The 17,690-nt window shown below is 40.2% G+C and overlaps 1 protein-coding gene across 1 annotated transcript in view; it reads left to right on the top strand.

Annotated features, from left to right (window-relative positions):
• PTPRO (protein tyrosine phosphatase receptor type O) overlaps positions 1 to 17,690 on the top strand; it is a gene marked incomplete at its 5' end in the record, with an annotated part of 228,574 nt that overhangs the window by 194,494 nt on the left and 16,390 nt on the right. Inside the window, 3 exons of the mRNA XM_079936966.1 lie at positions 2,187 to 2,222; positions 5,383 to 5,464; positions 15,566 to 15,656. Of these exons, the coding sequence (XP_079793092.1) occupies positions 2,187 to 2,222; positions 5,383 to 5,464; positions 15,566 to 15,656 (209 nt within the window). The remainder of the gene's footprint in view (positions 1 to 2,186; positions 2,223 to 5,382; positions 5,465 to 15,565; positions 15,657 to 17,690) is intronic.

Here is a 17,690-nt window from a genome sequence, read left to right as displayed (position 1 = left end):
GTCTTAGGATCAGCACGGCAATTGAAAAATGCAGGAAAATTCTATCAGTGTGGCTGTGGAGTCTCATAATTCAGTCCTGTCTTGTACCACAGCCTTAAGATACAAGAACCCTTTGGAATCTTCAGGAATTCAGCAAAATCCAATCAGAACAATGAAAGTTGCACGCAAATCATGAAGACATACACTTAAAACAAGAGGTCATACAAAACATGTGGTAGAATTTCATATTATATTTAAGGTTCATTCAATTAGTGAATGAGACTGAAAGAAAAAAATACTGCCTCTAAAAAAAAAAAAAAAATACTGCCTCTCTTCCATGAATCAGGTTTCCACACAGCTGTGGAATAGTAGTGACTTAATATTTCAGCACTGAATGTATTCAGTGTCACCCTACCACATACATTTGTTTCTTCCCAGTTTCCCTTAGAGTCTGTTTGCATTTGGAAAGGTTTTGTGTTTTTCTTTTTTTAATTTCACTCTGAATCACAAAACATGTTGGCAGCCTCCTGACATTATCAGAAGTGTTCCTTATTATGCTAACATTATGTTTTCATCAAGCACTAAAGTAATGGGCTCCTACTATGCAAAGTAAATGTAGGATTCCTAACGTTAACTAAATTAGCATCACGAGAGCAGAGTAAAAGAATTATTCAAGAGGTACACCATGACAGTGGTCTTTTGGGGGGATGAGGGAGAGGTGAAGTAAAACTAGAATGTCTATTACCTCTAAATCCCAAGTATGGAAAACCAAGAGAGGATGAGGGAGAAAAAATAGGACAAGAACTATTAAAATGTACTGTCTTCACTCAGAATTGAGAAGAAATAAAAACTATCTGAAACTAGAAAAGGAAAACCAGGAACACCACTTGCCTTTATGGATATTTCCTTTGCTGCATTACTTCCTCTCCACCCCCAAGTGCCATTTCCCCAGTGGGATCCCTCAGGAGCCCAAGTCTAATATCAAATCCTTAATTGCATCATTAAAAAAATTGTGAGGATGACATAACAAAGATGTGTTGTTTCAATTCAATTAAATAAGCATTTATTGGCCACCTGCTAGTGTTCCATTAACTGTGCTCAGCTCTGGGGGACAAAGGACAGTCTAGCAAGGAGCACATATACAGCTGATGGTCAGACCACGTAAGAAATACTCATGAACCAAGTGCTATGAAAGCCCGAAGGAAGTAGTGCTTCGTTCCGCTAAAGGCTTTCCAGAAATGCGGCTGCCCAAGCATTCCTAATTTTCAATATAAATAAATATTTTGGCACATAAGAGTACTCAGATCACACCTGGCTATTTACTATCGATCGTTTATGTTCTGAAAGTCTGGGTGCTTCCGTCAATAGTTCAAGACCTTTGAAAATTACTTATAAAAATTGTCACACTCAATCATGTATCAATATCATTTATATAAGACAATCTAAACACAATAATGAAGCCCTTCAGCAGATACTATCTTAGCATTAGCTAACTTAGGTCAGTTATCTTATGTGTTGGTAGAAAATAGTTCCCCTTTTAATAAAAACCTTAAAAATATAATAAACTGAAACATACGTTAGTATTACATGTGTCTGAGCTTGCAGACTAGCAATGAATTCAGAACAAACAGGTAATAGGTATAGTTCCTCAGATAGCTGAAAAACTAGTTCAAAACAGAATAAGAACAACGCCGTAATAGAATACATGACACGTGACAACACTGATAGCACAAATTCACATTCCCGATGAAAATGTCCGAAAAGGTTGTTTTATTCCTTAATTTAAAAACCATTATGTCCATCCTCCTTCCACCAGTTCTCACCTTTATTCCCTGATTCTTTCCTTTTGCCTGTAGAATCTGGAGTATTTAGACAGGAAATACTTTATATATTTACAAAGCACTTCAGCAACTTAATCACCAGGAGCAAGAAATTATATTTCTAGAATTCAGCTTTTTGGCAAATCTAGAACATAAAGTGTAGGTATGGCCCAGAAATCTAACAAGAGTTTTAAAACATGACTCTGGAATTTTTATCATTATCTTCTCATTTAAGGGGAAGTAATTAAACAAACATGAGGTATGTTTAATAAAAATTAAATAAAATGGCAGTGCCTGATGTAATTATTTAAAGTTCTTCAAGTTTAATCATTTTGTTAATCAGTTCTTTTGCCCAGATAAATTTGCCTCTCTTTTCTTAATTCACAGGAGTAAAAATGGTTTAAAAAAGAGGAAACTGACTAAGTAAGTTTTTCTTACTATTTCATTTAAAAATATTCTTTATGATGATCTTCACTTTCCAAACTGAAAAGTTTGCTGTCTTTAAATAGAAGGGATGCTTATGAAAGAGGCAAATGCATATTAAAATAGCTAAGCTATTATGCGTAGGTGTGTTTACACATATGGATGGCAGTGACCACCAAGAAAGTGTACCAACAGAAACCATGTCAGGAATAAGGAAAATTCTCACCACGTGAAATCTGAAAAGGAATGGGTTGTTAGGAATTATAAGTCTTACAGAAGGAAGTCTACTATTCTAAATCTATAAGGAATCTAATATTTAGCTACATCAAAGTAGTACAAAAACCTTTGACATTTTGTATCTTCAAATTTCGTGCCTATTGCAGGGAAAGGCTGTTACTCTGTTTGATGTTGTAACAAATACTTGGATAAATGCTGTCTCAGGAAATCTTTATAATAAACAGAAAAGGATAATTACTTTAGCTAACCTGTGGTTTCACTTATCTACTGAACTGTTACGTCATAAGAGTTATAATTCTGATGGGTGAAAATGAACAGTCAGTTGATTTCAAAAGCCTAATTAGAGTATCACCTCCAGGCCTTTAGTTAAAAACTCTTCATATAAAGAGTGGATCATTCCTATAAATAGAGTTCATTCTTGATACTTGCCTGGGATAGAATATTGGTGAATTCATTAAGGAGGCAGTTAGGGGTCCCAGCCAAATCTATGGTATCTGCGCTAATGGAATACATAACACAAGAGAAAAATTGATGCAAAAGATTTCTCTTCAGCTTTGAGTGACATATAATATTTTGGCACATATAGGTGACAGAATAATTTTTTCCTAAATCTATTTCAAATCAGTACGGATTCTATTGGCATATATCAAGTGATGCAGGAGAGATGAGACCAGCCAAAGCAGAGGAGAGGTGCTGTCAGCCCAAAGGAATGATTGGACAGAAACGGAAAGACTTTCTTGCCCAAAATTATTAGTGGGGTTGTTAAGTGAAGTACAGAGGCATAGACGAGAGCAGTTAGAGGACACGGTCTTGGGACCCAAAGGGAGCCCAAGACCCAAGCAGAGAGAAGAAGCAGGATGTGGACCAAAGTTTGAGTGGAGCGTAGACATGGTGGAACCTGCCCGCAAGCCAAAACCTCGAGTCAAGCCCGCTCCCGCCTTCCCTCTTCTCACTTTCCTTCTCATCCTCCCTCCTTCTCTACAAACCTTTTTTTTTTTTTCCAGTTTCTAACGTATTGTTATTGATAAAAGTAGAGAATGGTAAACTTTGTGAAGTAGACCCACGATGGAGAAATGGCAGTGGATCTGGGTATCAAGCAGTGGATAAGCTTCTACAAGCCATTTTTGAGGGACTCCTCCCATCTTTCCATTTACTTTCTCTTTACCTTTTCTCTTTCACTCCAAATGCCCCCCCACTGCCACCACCGTGCTCCTTGGCTCTCCTTGCCCCTTGCCCCTTACCCTTTACCCTCGCCCCTTACCACAGTAAGCCCTTACCTCGCCCCTCCTTTCCTCACCTCCTCTCCCTCTAAACCTTTGTCCCACTGATAGATCTCTGCTCCTTCCCAGTTTTCTTTCTCTTCTCCTTACCATTCTCTTCCTCTCCCTGATGTTCATTCTTCTACTTCCTGGATCCTTCCTCTGACTCTCTTTCCCCTCTCCATCCTGCTTTTGCTTTTTCTAACCCCATTTTCCTCTTAATGAGATGAGAACCAGCATCATCAAGTCCAACTTTAAGGTCAACGCACTGCCAAGACAGCAGGGAAGGATCACCCCCCCCCCGCCCCCGTTTAGCTGTTTCTTTTGGAAGGGTGGCAAAGTTGAATGACAAAGCTTTTAACCAGGAGTCCTTCTCCTGCTTCTACCCAGGGTCCTCCAGCTTAGTAGCCCTGAGATCTTGAACTACTCATTTGACTGTCTCAGCCTGGGCTCTCTGTGGAGTTCCATCTGGAGTGTGGGGCTAACGTTGTCCATGTCTACCTTAACCATCAACCCAGCAAGATGACGCATAAGAGTATTTAGGGTGTCTTAAGGGTACAAGGCATTCATGTTATCATTATTAAGTAAAACCATTAAAATTTGAATGTATTATCTGGGAGGTATAATACCCTCAAAAATCAACTAAAATCTTAACATAATCTATCAGGTTAGCTAATCGACAACTTTGAACAAATATCTATCATATACTTTGTATTTGCTAATAGGGCATAAGACCACAGATAGATGATATAAGCGGAGTAATTTGCAGCAAGACGAAGGGAAAGGTCAACTCTGTGGACCCTGTCAAGGTGGAAAGGCTTGGGTTAGGTGACAGTGCAGCATCCTGAAGAAGCTCAGGGAACAGGTTGGCACAGGTAGGCTCTAGAAGAGATAAGCAGCTAGGGAAAACCACAGGAAATAAAACCGAATTCTTATTCAAAAAAAAACCAAAAAACAAGGAGGAAGGTGAGCACTTCTGCTACTGATACAGAAACATAAACTCAGATGTGTTACTTGATTGTCCTGAACCATTTTGCTATGCAAGACTCTGAACACAACTCTGAGAGAGAGAGAGGGAGAGAGAGAGCGCTGTGAGAGCTCCCTGGAGAAATGTTTCCTGCCAGGACACTGCCTTTGCTCTGGGAAGACAGTGCAGCACAATTCCTTACACTTGTAAAGCTGTTTAAACTTCCATGTTTCTGTAATCTGTAACATACTGTGTGTCAACCTTGTGATGTAGGTATCACTCTGATTTTTCATAGATGAGCATGTTAAGTCTCAGAAGAGTTAGGTAAATAAAGTAAAACTATAATTTGAACAGGTCTTCAGACTAATCCTTTGTTTTTTTCCATAAACTGGAGTTTTCTAGAAACAACACATATACCTGTGAGTGTATGAGTGTGTGTATATGTAATATTTTACTGCTAAAGTAAAAGCCAATTAAAAATCTAGAGGTTTCTCCTATCCTCATGGAAGTTTAATATATAGGGCTCTCTTCTTAATTATAATATATTAGCGACTGGTAACTTTAACCAAAAAAAAAGAGTGTTAACCTCTGAGGAGTAAGAAGAAAATTGTTCATGTTTGAGAAGTATGGTGTTAAACGCTATATGACACCTATCAACAGGATTTTTAAAACATACCTTTCTTTGTATTTGACAAAGCCCGGTGCAACTGGATGACTTTGACGCTTACATCAAGGATATGGCCAAAGACTCTGACTATAAATTTTCTCTTCAATTTGAGGTGAGTGAGTAAAGTTTTTCCTACCCTCTGTGGGCAGGGGAATTGGGCTTTATACCAGTGTCATTCCCCTGCTCACTAGGCAGTGCTGGTGGTGTGGTTCATAATGGACCGGATGGTAACTGGGCTTGGGGGTACCTAATGTGCTGGTTCAGAGCCAGGATGTCAACCCTTAGTTAGGAGGTCAGGGTTTGGGTGGCACGAATGAAAGAAAGAAGAGAAGAGATGCAGGTACTGGGGGTGCTGGGGTGAACAAACATGGTAACAGGAGAAGTTTTCAATGGTAACATTGAAAACCAGGGGGATGGAAAGTGCAGGGAGAAAGCAAGCTGAGGATTGAGACCTGGAACGATTTCTCTTTCAGGGGATTTTTAGTGTGTTTCTCATGCCACTTAGGACACAGTAAGGGTGGATGTTGGATGAATTGCACCCCTTTGTCTCCTGAGCGTGTAAGAGCCTGGTGTCTCTTTTGCTGTAGGACTCTTGGCATTCTACTGCACATGTCTTTGTGGGGTTTTGTTTTCTTTTCTCGGAGAAATTGGAGAAAGAGAGTTACACATGCTTTGGGTAAAAGAGGAATAAAATTGGCAACATCTTTTTCTGAAGCACACATATTTCTTTGATTCCGAGAACATGTGTCAGAGTAGATGGAAAAGGGTCTAGGATCTCAGTAGTGTGAGGGATCCAACTGGTCCTCAGGTTTTCTTCCCACACATTTCACAGCTCAGAACAGTCTGGATAGCTTCCCATTCTTCAGGCTTCCAGCAAGGCTCAAGGAGACCAGGGAGAAGGGAAAGATAAAGTGACTTTTCTAAATTATGTCATTTTTTTTTTTTTAAAGCCCCTCAGCTGCTTTTCCTGTGAGACACCAGGTGGTAGAATGTAGCTGCTCTCTCCTCATTATCCATATTCATTTCTTTCCTCACATCAGCCAAGGACAGCTTTGTTCTGCAAGAATCAGCAGGAATCCTGGTATGGGTATTCATTCTAACAGGGCATTTAAGGATGAGAAGGATGTTATACATTATCAAATACAAAGCCCCCAAACTATCACCTGTGTCACGAGAAATGCCACATAAAGCCTGGCTCAGTCATCCATTGTACGCAGGTACATGAGAAGTTATAAATGCTACACCAAATGCTATAGCTCGAAGAACAGAAACTCAATTTGAAATGGAGAACTATGGTGAGGATGGCATTTCAGAAGAGTATACCAACGAAAGGAGGACACTTTTTATAAGAAAACATAAGCCCAAACTCAGAAGAAAATAAATATCTAGATAATTCTGATAAAAATTATATTGTAGTTACACCTTCTATTTTTTACCTTTTTTTTTTTTTTTTTTTTGCGGTACGCGGGCCTCTCACTGCTGTGGCCTCTCCCGTTGCGGAGCACAGGCTCCGGACGCGCAGGCTCAGCGACCATGGCTCAGGGGCCCAGCCGCTCCACAACACGTGGGATCTTCCCGGACCGGGGCACGAACCTGTGTCCCCTGCATCGGCAGGCGGACTCTCAACCACTGCGCTACCAGGGAAGCCCAGCCACAGTCTCTTAATTCCTACCAGATGATATGACCTTGGTGGAACAGCCAGGGTCACTGCCTCTCCTGGAAGGATTAGGAGTACCCCCAGTTCATGTCATCAAACCCCAGTGTAACTATTACTGTGCTTCTGAATTGCATCATTATAAAAAGAAATTCAGTGAATCATTTTCTGGTAAAAAGAAAATATTTTTTTCAGTTGTGAATGACAGAAATACAATTCAAACTAGTTTAGACCAAAGAAGAAGGGAGTTTGTTCAAAGGATAACTAAGGTATCTCATATAATCAAAGGAAAGGTTGAATAGCTAAACCAGGAGGAGAGCAGGGAAGCAGCTCAGTCTCAGGAATGGCTGGAATCAGGGGCCACACACCTGAAGAGACCCCTTCTTTTTATTTCTCATTTCTACTTCTCTCTTTGTCTTGGCCTCACTTTCTTTGGCTGCAAACCAACCTCTTTCTCATAGTGGAAAATGCGACCGCAATCAGCCTCGGAGTATCACACCTATGGTTGCCAAAGGGAGTCATTGACTGTCTTTCTTGTTCGTAGTTTAAAAAATAACAGGGGAGGATTCTGATTGGCTGGCATGGCTAATGATGTCTGCTCACACTGTCTGCAGCCTGGGAGGGCAGAATTACGGAAGAAAAGGACAGTTCTTATTGGTACCATGTGGATTAACCAGAAACCAAGAGCATTATACCCAAAGAGAGGACCACGCAATAAGTGATTAGATCTGAGCTTCAGCTGCTTCAAAAATGTGAAAAGTTGAATGGTCAATTTTATGACTAAATATTCAGTTTACAATATGCTGAGGGCTTCTATATATTCAAGGTATAAATGAACACATGCAAGCTTATTTCATAGGATTTATAACGCAGATAGGAAGGTACCAAACTGAGAGTCCAAAAACCTGGATCCTCACTACTGCTTTGCCACTAATTAATATAGGAAAAAATCAGTTTCTCATCACCTCAGTTTCTTCATCTCTAGAATGGGTAAGTTGAACACAGAGTGGTTCTCAGCTGGACCTGTACCAGGCAGTGCCCTAGTGGGAGTTTGGGGGTGTGTGGTCATCCTAATGGCTTGGGAGTAGTATTTAATGGGGAAAGGGACAGCAATGTTAAGTGTTCTGCAATGAGTGGGACAGTCTCACACAATAAAGAATTGTCCCAAGCCAGTGGTATTCCATGGAGAGACACTGGACTAAATTGGGGACAAGGTTACATCGAAGCTTTATAATTCTTACATATTAGTCAGTGTTCTCTAGAGAAACAGAACCGATAGGAGACATATACATTATATATATATATATATATGTATATACACATTTATACATATATATACATACATATATATGTTAACTATATTATTATATAATTATATTATATGATTATTATATAATTATATTTTATAATATGAAGATCCTATATATGATAATACAATAGAAGATAGAAGCTGATAGATAGATAGATAGATAGATAGATAGATAGATAGATAGATAGATGGAGAGATTTATTTGAAGGAATTGGCTCACACAGCTGTGGCAGCTGGCAAGTCTGAAATCTATAGGGTACCCAGGGACGAGCTGATGTTGCCACTCAAGTCCAAAGGCAATCTGGAAGTAGAATTCCTTCCTCCTCAGGAGACCTCAATCTTTTAAGGCCTTCAACTGAGTGATGAGGTCCACTCACATTATGGAAGGTAATCTGCTTTCTCAAGTCTACTGGTTTAAATGTTAATTACAGCTAAAAAAATACCTTCATCCAACATCTAGACAGATATTTGACCAAGCAACTTGGCGCTATGAGTAGCCAAGCTGACTCATGAAATCAGCCATCACTCCATGACCTGAACACGTGTTTAGTAATTTTTGTTTATTTTAAGGATATTTTTCCATATCCCTTTGTTCTTAGAACATCATTGGTCAAATATGTAATTTATTTCGTGCCAAGTCCTGATGTTGTATCTCTGCTCTGGTGAGAAAATACAAATTACTCTCCAGAAGTCTGTTTTAAATCACAGGCTCAGACTGTAGGTTTTGGACTAACATTTGCTTAAGCAGTGACCTAGTGGTCTGACTCACTTCCTTTTTCATTTGACAGCCTCCCAGGAATTGCCAACCTCCAACTCCACCCAACCGCACATCCTCAGGTTCAGTGTCAGAGTAACCCCATCTATTTTCAAAGACCCATTGTACTTTCATACCTGACTTCAGGGTGAATGTCAAACCTTTCACGTGGCAGCCCTCAAATTTTCCTGAACTTGATAATTAATGGAGGCTTAAGAAAAAAAAGTGTTTCTTGCTCTAATGGGACCCCAAGAGGGTATAGAGATGACTGAATCAATTGGGCTAGCTAAATTCAGTATCGGACAGTTATTTGTTCTGTTTCTATTAATGCTTAATACCTGTATTCATGTTGACACTGACATGGAAAGATCACACTCATATTGAGACATTATGTCATTTATAAACATCATGCAAATTGAAACTGTCTGGATTTACATGTATTACCAGTACCAGGCATACATGAAGCTACACGAGTTGCTAATTTGCATTCACTGAATAAATTCCTTTTTCACTCTGTATCTGATTTCAGATCTGTTGGAAAGATTGATTATCCTTCTGATGAAAATATACATCTTTTCTTAAGGAGGTTTGGGACTCGGGGATTAGATTCAATTTCTCATTTCTATTGTCTCATGTTGAGAACGTTTCAAAAAGCCAGAATTTAGAGCTTGGAATCTCAGATCCCATAAGACATAGCACGTATTGTTAATTTTGCCATTAATTTCTGTACTTTGTGTTTGATCAGGATGCTAGGAAAGCCCTCGCTACCTTTGTTTGGAGATGTGGCTGCAGAGGTTAGAACAAAACTATATCACTCGCCACATAGTTCATAGGAGATGATCTTTGATTTCTGGTAGTAGCTCCCATTTGTAGCTGTTTTTGTTTTTATTTTAAACCTTAACTATTTATTTATTTATTCTTTTCTTGGCTGCGTTAGGTCTTCGTTGCTGTGCATGGGCTTTCCCTAGTTGCGGGGAGTGGGGGTTACTCTTCGCTGCAGTGCGTGGGCTTCTCATTGCAGTGCCTTCTCTTGTTGTGGAACATGGGTTCTAGGCATGAGGGCTTCAGTAGTTGTGGCATGTGGGCTCAGGAGTTGTGGCTCACGGGCTTAGCTGCCCCGCGGCATGCGGGATCTTCCCAGACCAGGGATCGAACCTGTGTCCCCTGCATTGGCAGGCAGATTCTTAACACTGCACCACTAGGGAAGTCACTGTAGCTGTTTTTATTTGCGTTTCAGTCCAGTTCCCTGGAGATCTACCTGCAGCATTGCTGAAATAAGTCAACTCACACGCTCTACAGCAGTTCTTACAGAAGGGGTCTTACTTTTTTCCCAGACCTGAGTTTCCTCTGCTCTCATTCCTCATTGCCTAAGTTTTGGTCTCTGTTTCCAAGTGCCTGTACTAGTAATTTGTCTAGTGATTGGAACGTTACCCATCCTGGAGCCCAGGGCCCTACTAGCTATTGCTAGACTGTCCTGAGGTTGACATCCTTCTTACCCAGTATTACATCAGGTGTCCAAGTTTCCCATTCTTCCTTCAGAGTACCTGTTATAGGTGTCGGAGCCCTAATTGCGTAGTTCTCCAGAATGTGAACTTATTTGGAAATAGAGACATTGCAGATGTAATTAAGATGAGGTCATCCTGGAGTTGGGTGGGCTCTTAATCCAATATGTCTAGGGTCTTATGAAAAGATAGCCATGTGAAGACACAGAGACAAAGAGAGAGAATCCCATGTGATGACAAAGGCAGAGATTGGAGTCATGCACCTGCAAGTGAAGGAAAACCAAGGATTGCCAACAAACCATCAGAAGCTAGGAAGAGGTGAGCCCCTGCAGGTTACAGAGGGCATATGTCCCTGCTGACACCTTGATTTCCGATTTCAAGCCTTCATTATTATAAGATGATAAATTCCTGTTAAGCCAGCAGTCCCCAACCTTTTTGGCACCAGGGACCAGTTTCGTGGAAGACAATTTTTCCATGGCCTGGGGGTGGGAGTGGGGGTGGGGATGGTTCAGGCAGTAATGGGAGCGACGGGGAGCGGCAGATGAAGCTTTGCTCGCTCGCTGGCCCGCCGCTCACTTCCTGCTGTGTGGCCCGGTTCCTAGCAGGCCGTGGTCTGGTACCGGTCCGTGGCCCAGGGGTTGGGGACCCCTGTGTTAAGCCACCCAGTTTGTGGCACTTTGTCATGACAGCCCTAGGGAACTAATACAGAACATCACTAAATACCTTGCTCTAAATCCTTTCTTCTCCCTTTGCGTTTACCTGAAAAGTAACTAGCCATTGCCCTATCCCATTGGACCTTTCATTGGCCACAACACAGGTCACATTGTTTCTCCTGACTTGTCCTGTAATCTAGTCATCTATCTCATCTGATTCTAATGTCCAACCTCATCCGAAAGTAAACAACAAATGCTTATCACCTGTTGACATTGTTACAGACTCTAAAGCCAGAATAGAGCTTGTGCTCTTCCGAGAAGATGTGGTACATGTTATGGAACGAAGGTATACCCCACCTTCCCAAATTCATATGTTGAAGTCCAAGCCCCAGTGTGATGGTATATTTGGAGATGGGCTCTTTGGGAAGTGGTTAGGGTTAGATGAGGTCATGAGGATAGGGCCCTCATGATGAAATTAGTGCCCTCATAAGAAGAGACACTAGAGACCTTGCTTTCTCTTCTCCCCAACCCCACCACATACACACAAAGAAGAGAGCATCTGAGCACACAGTAATACGGTGGCCATCTACAAACCAAGAGAAGCCTCATAATGAAACCTACCTTGCCAGTACCTGATTCTTGGATGTCCTAGCTTCCAGAACTATGAGGAATAAATTTCTGTTTCATCCACCCAGCCTAAGGTATTTCGTTATGGCAACCCAGGCATACAGTGCGTGCGTTTGTGCCCCACTTTTCAAGACCGTATGCTTCAAACACAGCCAACACAACACATACTGTCATTGGCTTCAGTGACTGTATCGGTTTCCTAGGGGACTGCCACAACAAATTACCATAATCTTGGTGACTTAAAACAACAGAATTGTACTCTCTCACAATTCTAGAGGCCAGATGTCCAAAATTAAAGCGTTCGCAAGGCCATGGTCCCCCTTTGAAGGCTCTAGGGGAGAATCCTTCTTTGCCTCTCTGGTGGCCCTGGGCGTCTTTGGCTTATGGCTGTACAGCTCTAATCAATGCCTCATCCTCATATGGCTTCTCCTCTTCTCTCGTTTATAAGGACTCTTGTCATTAGACTTAGAGGCACCCAGATAATACAGGATGATCTTATCTTATGATTCTTAATTACACCTGCAAAGACTCTTTTTTCCTAATAAGATCACATTCACAGGTTCTGGGGGTTCCGACATGGACATATCTTTGGAGGGATCATCATTCAACACTATGGATGACTATGTAACCTAGAAAAAACCCCACAATGATAAATTATATTAGAAACAAAACTGGCAAAACAAAATTCAAAAATGACTTATGTTGGTTTCAGGCCATCACCTCATACTTCGCCTTCATGAAGACTGAAGTCTCTGGAGTTTCCATGTGGTTGGAAAAAAAATAACTGCAAAGCTACTGGGCTGGAAACTTAGTATTTGATTTTCCACTTAGTGACAGGCTGAATTACAAAAGATTGCAAGGCATTTTGTGTATACGTGCCATTCCTGCTTTGCTACAATTTAACTTTGGCAATTTACATTTACAGTATTCAGCCAATTAAGTCACTCTTAGCAACTTAGGGCATTTACAGCAGGGAGGCAACACACAATTAAAGTCCTATCAGTTAGTCAGCTTCCGTATGTGCTCCCGCTCTCAGCCTCAATCTGTTTCCACAGTTTCTTTTGGTACCGGAGGGCTTTTCCTGTGGCTTATCTGTCTGTCCTCAAAGTGGGGCTTTACTGGGGGAGAGTTGTTCAGTTAGCACAAATGGCAAAGGAGGGAGAAACTATGGAGTCAGGCAAAGCTAAACAAACAAAGAATCATAATGGAAGCATTTCACAATCACGATCAATAGTGCTGCATTAATATTTATTGAGTTTAATCATTCCATTTGATAGTCACTCTATACCAGTGAGGTATGGAAAAATTATTAGCCTAATCTTACAGATAATTAAACTGATGTTAACGAGAGTTGAGATACTTTTTCAAGACCCTGCAGTTTATAAGCGGTCCACCAAAATAAGCCAGATGTTTTGACAAACTATCTATAAAGACACTCCCCAAAGGAGGTAGATTTCCAAAATATTTTAAGCAATGGAAGCATCATTTAAGTACACTTATAGCTGCCAAGAGGAGCTAACCTAAAAATAACACTGATTTGGTTGAAGTTTGCTAAAAATAAATTTTGTTTCTTATAAGAATAATATAATCAGTCTTTGACAACCCTTTAAAATGGAAAAAACAGTTATAAAGGAAAAATGACAAGCTTCTGTTTAAGGGCATTTGGCAAGCAAGGGTTTTGCCCGAGATGAAAAAAAACTTCTAAATTTGTAAACTGAAGATCAAAGTCAGCATAGTTGGTCTTTTTTTTTTTTTAACATCTTTATTGGGGTATAATTGCTTTACAGTGGTGTGTTAGTTTCTGTTTATAACAAAGTGACTCAGTTATACATATACATATGTTCCCATATCTCTTCCCTCTTGCATCTCCCTCCCTCCCACCCTCCTTATCCCACCCCTCTAGGTGGTCACAAAGCACCGAGCTGATATCCCTGTGCTATGCGGCTGCTTCCCACTACTACCTTACGTTTGGTAGTGTATATATGTCCATGCCTCTCTTAAGATTGACTTCGACTTGGGCCAAGACCTCGCAATTTTGTGAGCTTGGATAGCCAACAGTGATGAGAAATCAAAGGAAGAGAGAAATCTGGACAATTAGATCAGTTCATCCATGTTGACTGCAGCTTGCATTCCAATGCCATTAAACACACACACGCTAAACTACCAAAGAACTTCTATGTGGACGTGGCAGACATCCCAAGAACTGGGTGTCTACAACATTTGCTTTGCACGGGCACTTGAATCAAGACACTGAACGCACACACACCAAAAAAATTCCCTGCTCAATCTCTCAAAACATCATCAAATGTTTCCAACTCCCTTCAAAACTCTTTCAAAGACTTTCCAAAATTCTTCCCCCAGAGAAGTATTCCTCCAGCTTATGATTCTTTAAGGTAATAATTGGGAGGAATCATGAAGAATAGCATCCCATACACGTAAATTAAATTTCCAGCAAGTGGTGTCTCTACTTGTTCACTTAATAGTCTTACAGAAAAATGCATACTATATATGTAACCCCATTCCTAGATGGTTAGACAGACCGTTTACTAATATTGCCCTCGGATTTGTATGGGATTTGCTGCATTGGTTATGCGCTGCACAATTCCAGGGAGCACCATTTACGTAGACCACAGAATAATTGATGCCCCCGGAGAAATCCAGGTGGCTTGACTCCAACCCCTATTTCCTATCAGACACATGTCATAGAAGCTTAGAAACCCCCTTTTCCAGTAACATAGATTTTCTGAAGTATCTTTGTTGTCTGTTTATATAAAAATTGCTTTATCGGTGCACCTTCTGATAATAGAATTTATGAGTAATGATACACACAAACAGATACTTGGATGTTCCTATTTTCATGGAAGGGTTTGCCTACCCACTACTGCGTCATCCTTATTTTGGGGGTTTATTACCAGATTTTAGTGACTGTCAATCCTATATCTTGTAACGTGGAGAATGTGCCCTACTTCTTGTTCCTCACTCTCTCCTTTTCTACCTTCTCAAAAGCTCATCGCCTTCAGGAGAAATACCTACAATTCCTCATAGAATAGGAAATATTTATGCAAACTGCATACATTTCAGTTACCTTGTACCTCCAAAAATCTGAAACCTACTTCTGTTTTCAAATTCTCCATACTCCTGAGTGTACTGCACATAATTCTTACCTTCTCCAAGTGATCACTTAGCTATCCAAGGTCTTCATGTATTACGTCAGTCAGCTATTACTGCAATAATGCTATATAGGAAACGACCTCAAAACCTCAGTGACCTACAACACTTATTTTTCTCACTTGTGGCTCTGTGGGACAGAGGAGATCATTCTACTTCAGGCTGTGGGTCAGAGTCAGGTCTGTTCCATGTGTCTTCTCATCCTGGGACCAGTAGCTTTCCTGGGCATGTTCTTTGCAAGCAGACGGCAGAAGCACAAGAGAGCAAACCAGGCTGAGCAAACACATTTAAAGCTTCTGATTGGACGTGAGTTCTACCCAACGTCACTGGCCAAAAGCAAGGTGGCAACAGTAGGATGGAGAAGTACACTCTGCCCCAAAAGGGAGCCACTGTGACAGCGTAAAGCAAAGGGGGTGTGATAATTGTGATCATTCTATTAGAGGCAGGAAGTGAAGAATAATCCAGTATGAGCAATAAACCGATGTGAACAAGAATGCAATCCATACCATGTATGGGAACCTCAAATCTATTCTCTGTCCTTTACAGGAGTTGAAGTTGATTGGACTGGATATTCCACACTTCGCTGCAGACCTTCCACTGAACCGATGTAAAAATCGCTACACAAACATCCTACCATGTAAGATTGTCAATAATGCCGATCCTACTCATGTCTTCCAAAGGCTGAAGGGCTGTTACTGAAGAGTAATCAGTTTCAGGGACCTCTGGCCAGACCCAGTAACGGTCTGTTATCTTCAAAGCCATCTCTGTGATTGCATTGATCACATTGGTGTTTGATGTCATTAGATCGTGTCATATGGAGGAAAATTTATTAATTATGCTTTTAAATAAATCGTATCTGAACAGAAAAGACCGACCATTTGGCTTTTTGGAGATCAAAAAGTATTCGCCAAATTAGGGACAAGGTAATCTGTGCTCATAATCTATTTTCAGTCAATTCATTGACAATGGAAGGAAGCAAATGGAAAGGGAGGCAAGGTATGAAAAAACCTCTCTTCTTACTTCTGGCAAGTTCTGCCATTCCTTAGCATTTTGTAATAAAAGCAACATTCAAAGAACAAAATAATGCCATTTGCAGCGACATGAATGGACCTAGAACTTGTCATACTGAGTGAAGTAAGTCAGACACAGAAAGACAAGTATCATATGATATCGCTTACATGTGGAATCTAAAAAATAGGGTACAAATGAACTTAGTTACAAAACAGAAATAGAGTCACAGATGTAGAAAACAAATTTGTGGTTACCAAGGGATAAGAGGGGGAGGGATAAATTGGGAGATTGAGACTGGCATATACACGCTACTATATATAAAATAGATAACTAATAGGGACCTATGGTATAGCACAGGGAACTCTACTCAGTACTCTGTAATGGCCTATATGGGAAAAGAATCTAAAAAAAAAGAGTGAATATATGTATATGTATAACTGGTTCACTTTGCTGTACAGCAGAAACTAACACAACACTGTAAATCAACTATACTCCAATACATTTTTTTTAAAAAAAGCAACAAAGAAAAAGTAATATAAAGTACTTACAGGACAATTAAAATACCTTCCAATATAGATTTAACTTTCCTCTCTGCTACACTCTAGGGGGAGCTGGGAAAGAAGGGAAAAGTGCAAAGCTCTAGAAAAAGAACTCCCTCCTTTAAAAAGGTTCTTGACAAAATTAAGTAGTATTATCATTACAACACCTTACTTCTGTACACATTTCAGGATTTACTTTTTTCATGTGAAGTCCGTTTACATAAAGACCATCAACTCCATCTTCTCTTCTCAAGGCTTCCCAAAAGTAGTGAATTCTCTGGATGTCCCTGAGTGAAATGGAAATCCTGTGTTTAGGATACATTCTATGGCCTTCCACGTAACCTACCAAATATTTTAGTTCCTGTACATATTCTCCACAATCCCCAAAAAACCTGGAGACCACTCTTTCAAGGAAAGGAGGGCTGAGGGGAGGAGATATTGGTGGGGAGATATTTATATATTTATTTAAACCAGAAGCTAAGATTGAGATAGGCTAAAATATTGAGCTAAAATAAATTTTATCTACCTAGCATATCACTGACCAATTTGACTTGGCACTGAGTGCAGCTATTGAGTACAGAATTGTCCTGACAAGTCTTCCTTCCACTCTGATTTTTTTTTTTCTGGTTCATTTGTTTTGTTTTATATCTGTTAATCCCGAACTCCTAATTTATCCCTCCCCACCCATTTCCCCTTTGGTAACCATAAGTTTGTTTTCTTTTTGTGAGTCTGCTTCTGTTTTGTAAACAAGTTCATTTGTATCTTTTTTTTTTTTTTTAGATTCTACGTATAAGTGATATCACATGATATTTGTCTTTGTCTGACTTACTTCACTTAGTAAAATAATATCTGGGTCCATCCATGTTACTACAAATGGCATTATTTCATTCTTTTTTATGGCTGAGTGATATTCCATTGTGTACATATACCACATCTTCTTTATCCATTCCTCTGTTGATGGACAGTTAGGTTGCTTCCATGTCTTGGCTACTGTAAATAGTGCTGCCGTGAACATTGGGGTGCATGTATCTTTTTGAATTAGAGTTTTCATTTTTCTGGATATATGGCCAGGAGTGGGATTGCAGGACCATATGGTAACTCTATTTTTAGTTCTTAAGTAA

Source organism: Stenella coeruleoalba, assembly GCF_951394435.1.
Source record: "Stenella coeruleoalba genome assembly, chromosome: 11".
Classification (NCBI taxonomy): Eukaryota; Metazoa; Chordata; class Mammalia; order Artiodactyla; family Delphinidae; genus Stenella; species Stenella coeruleoalba.
The sequence above is the reverse complement of the archived record's forward strand: the minus strand, read 5'-3'. Positions and strand labels throughout refer to the sequence as shown.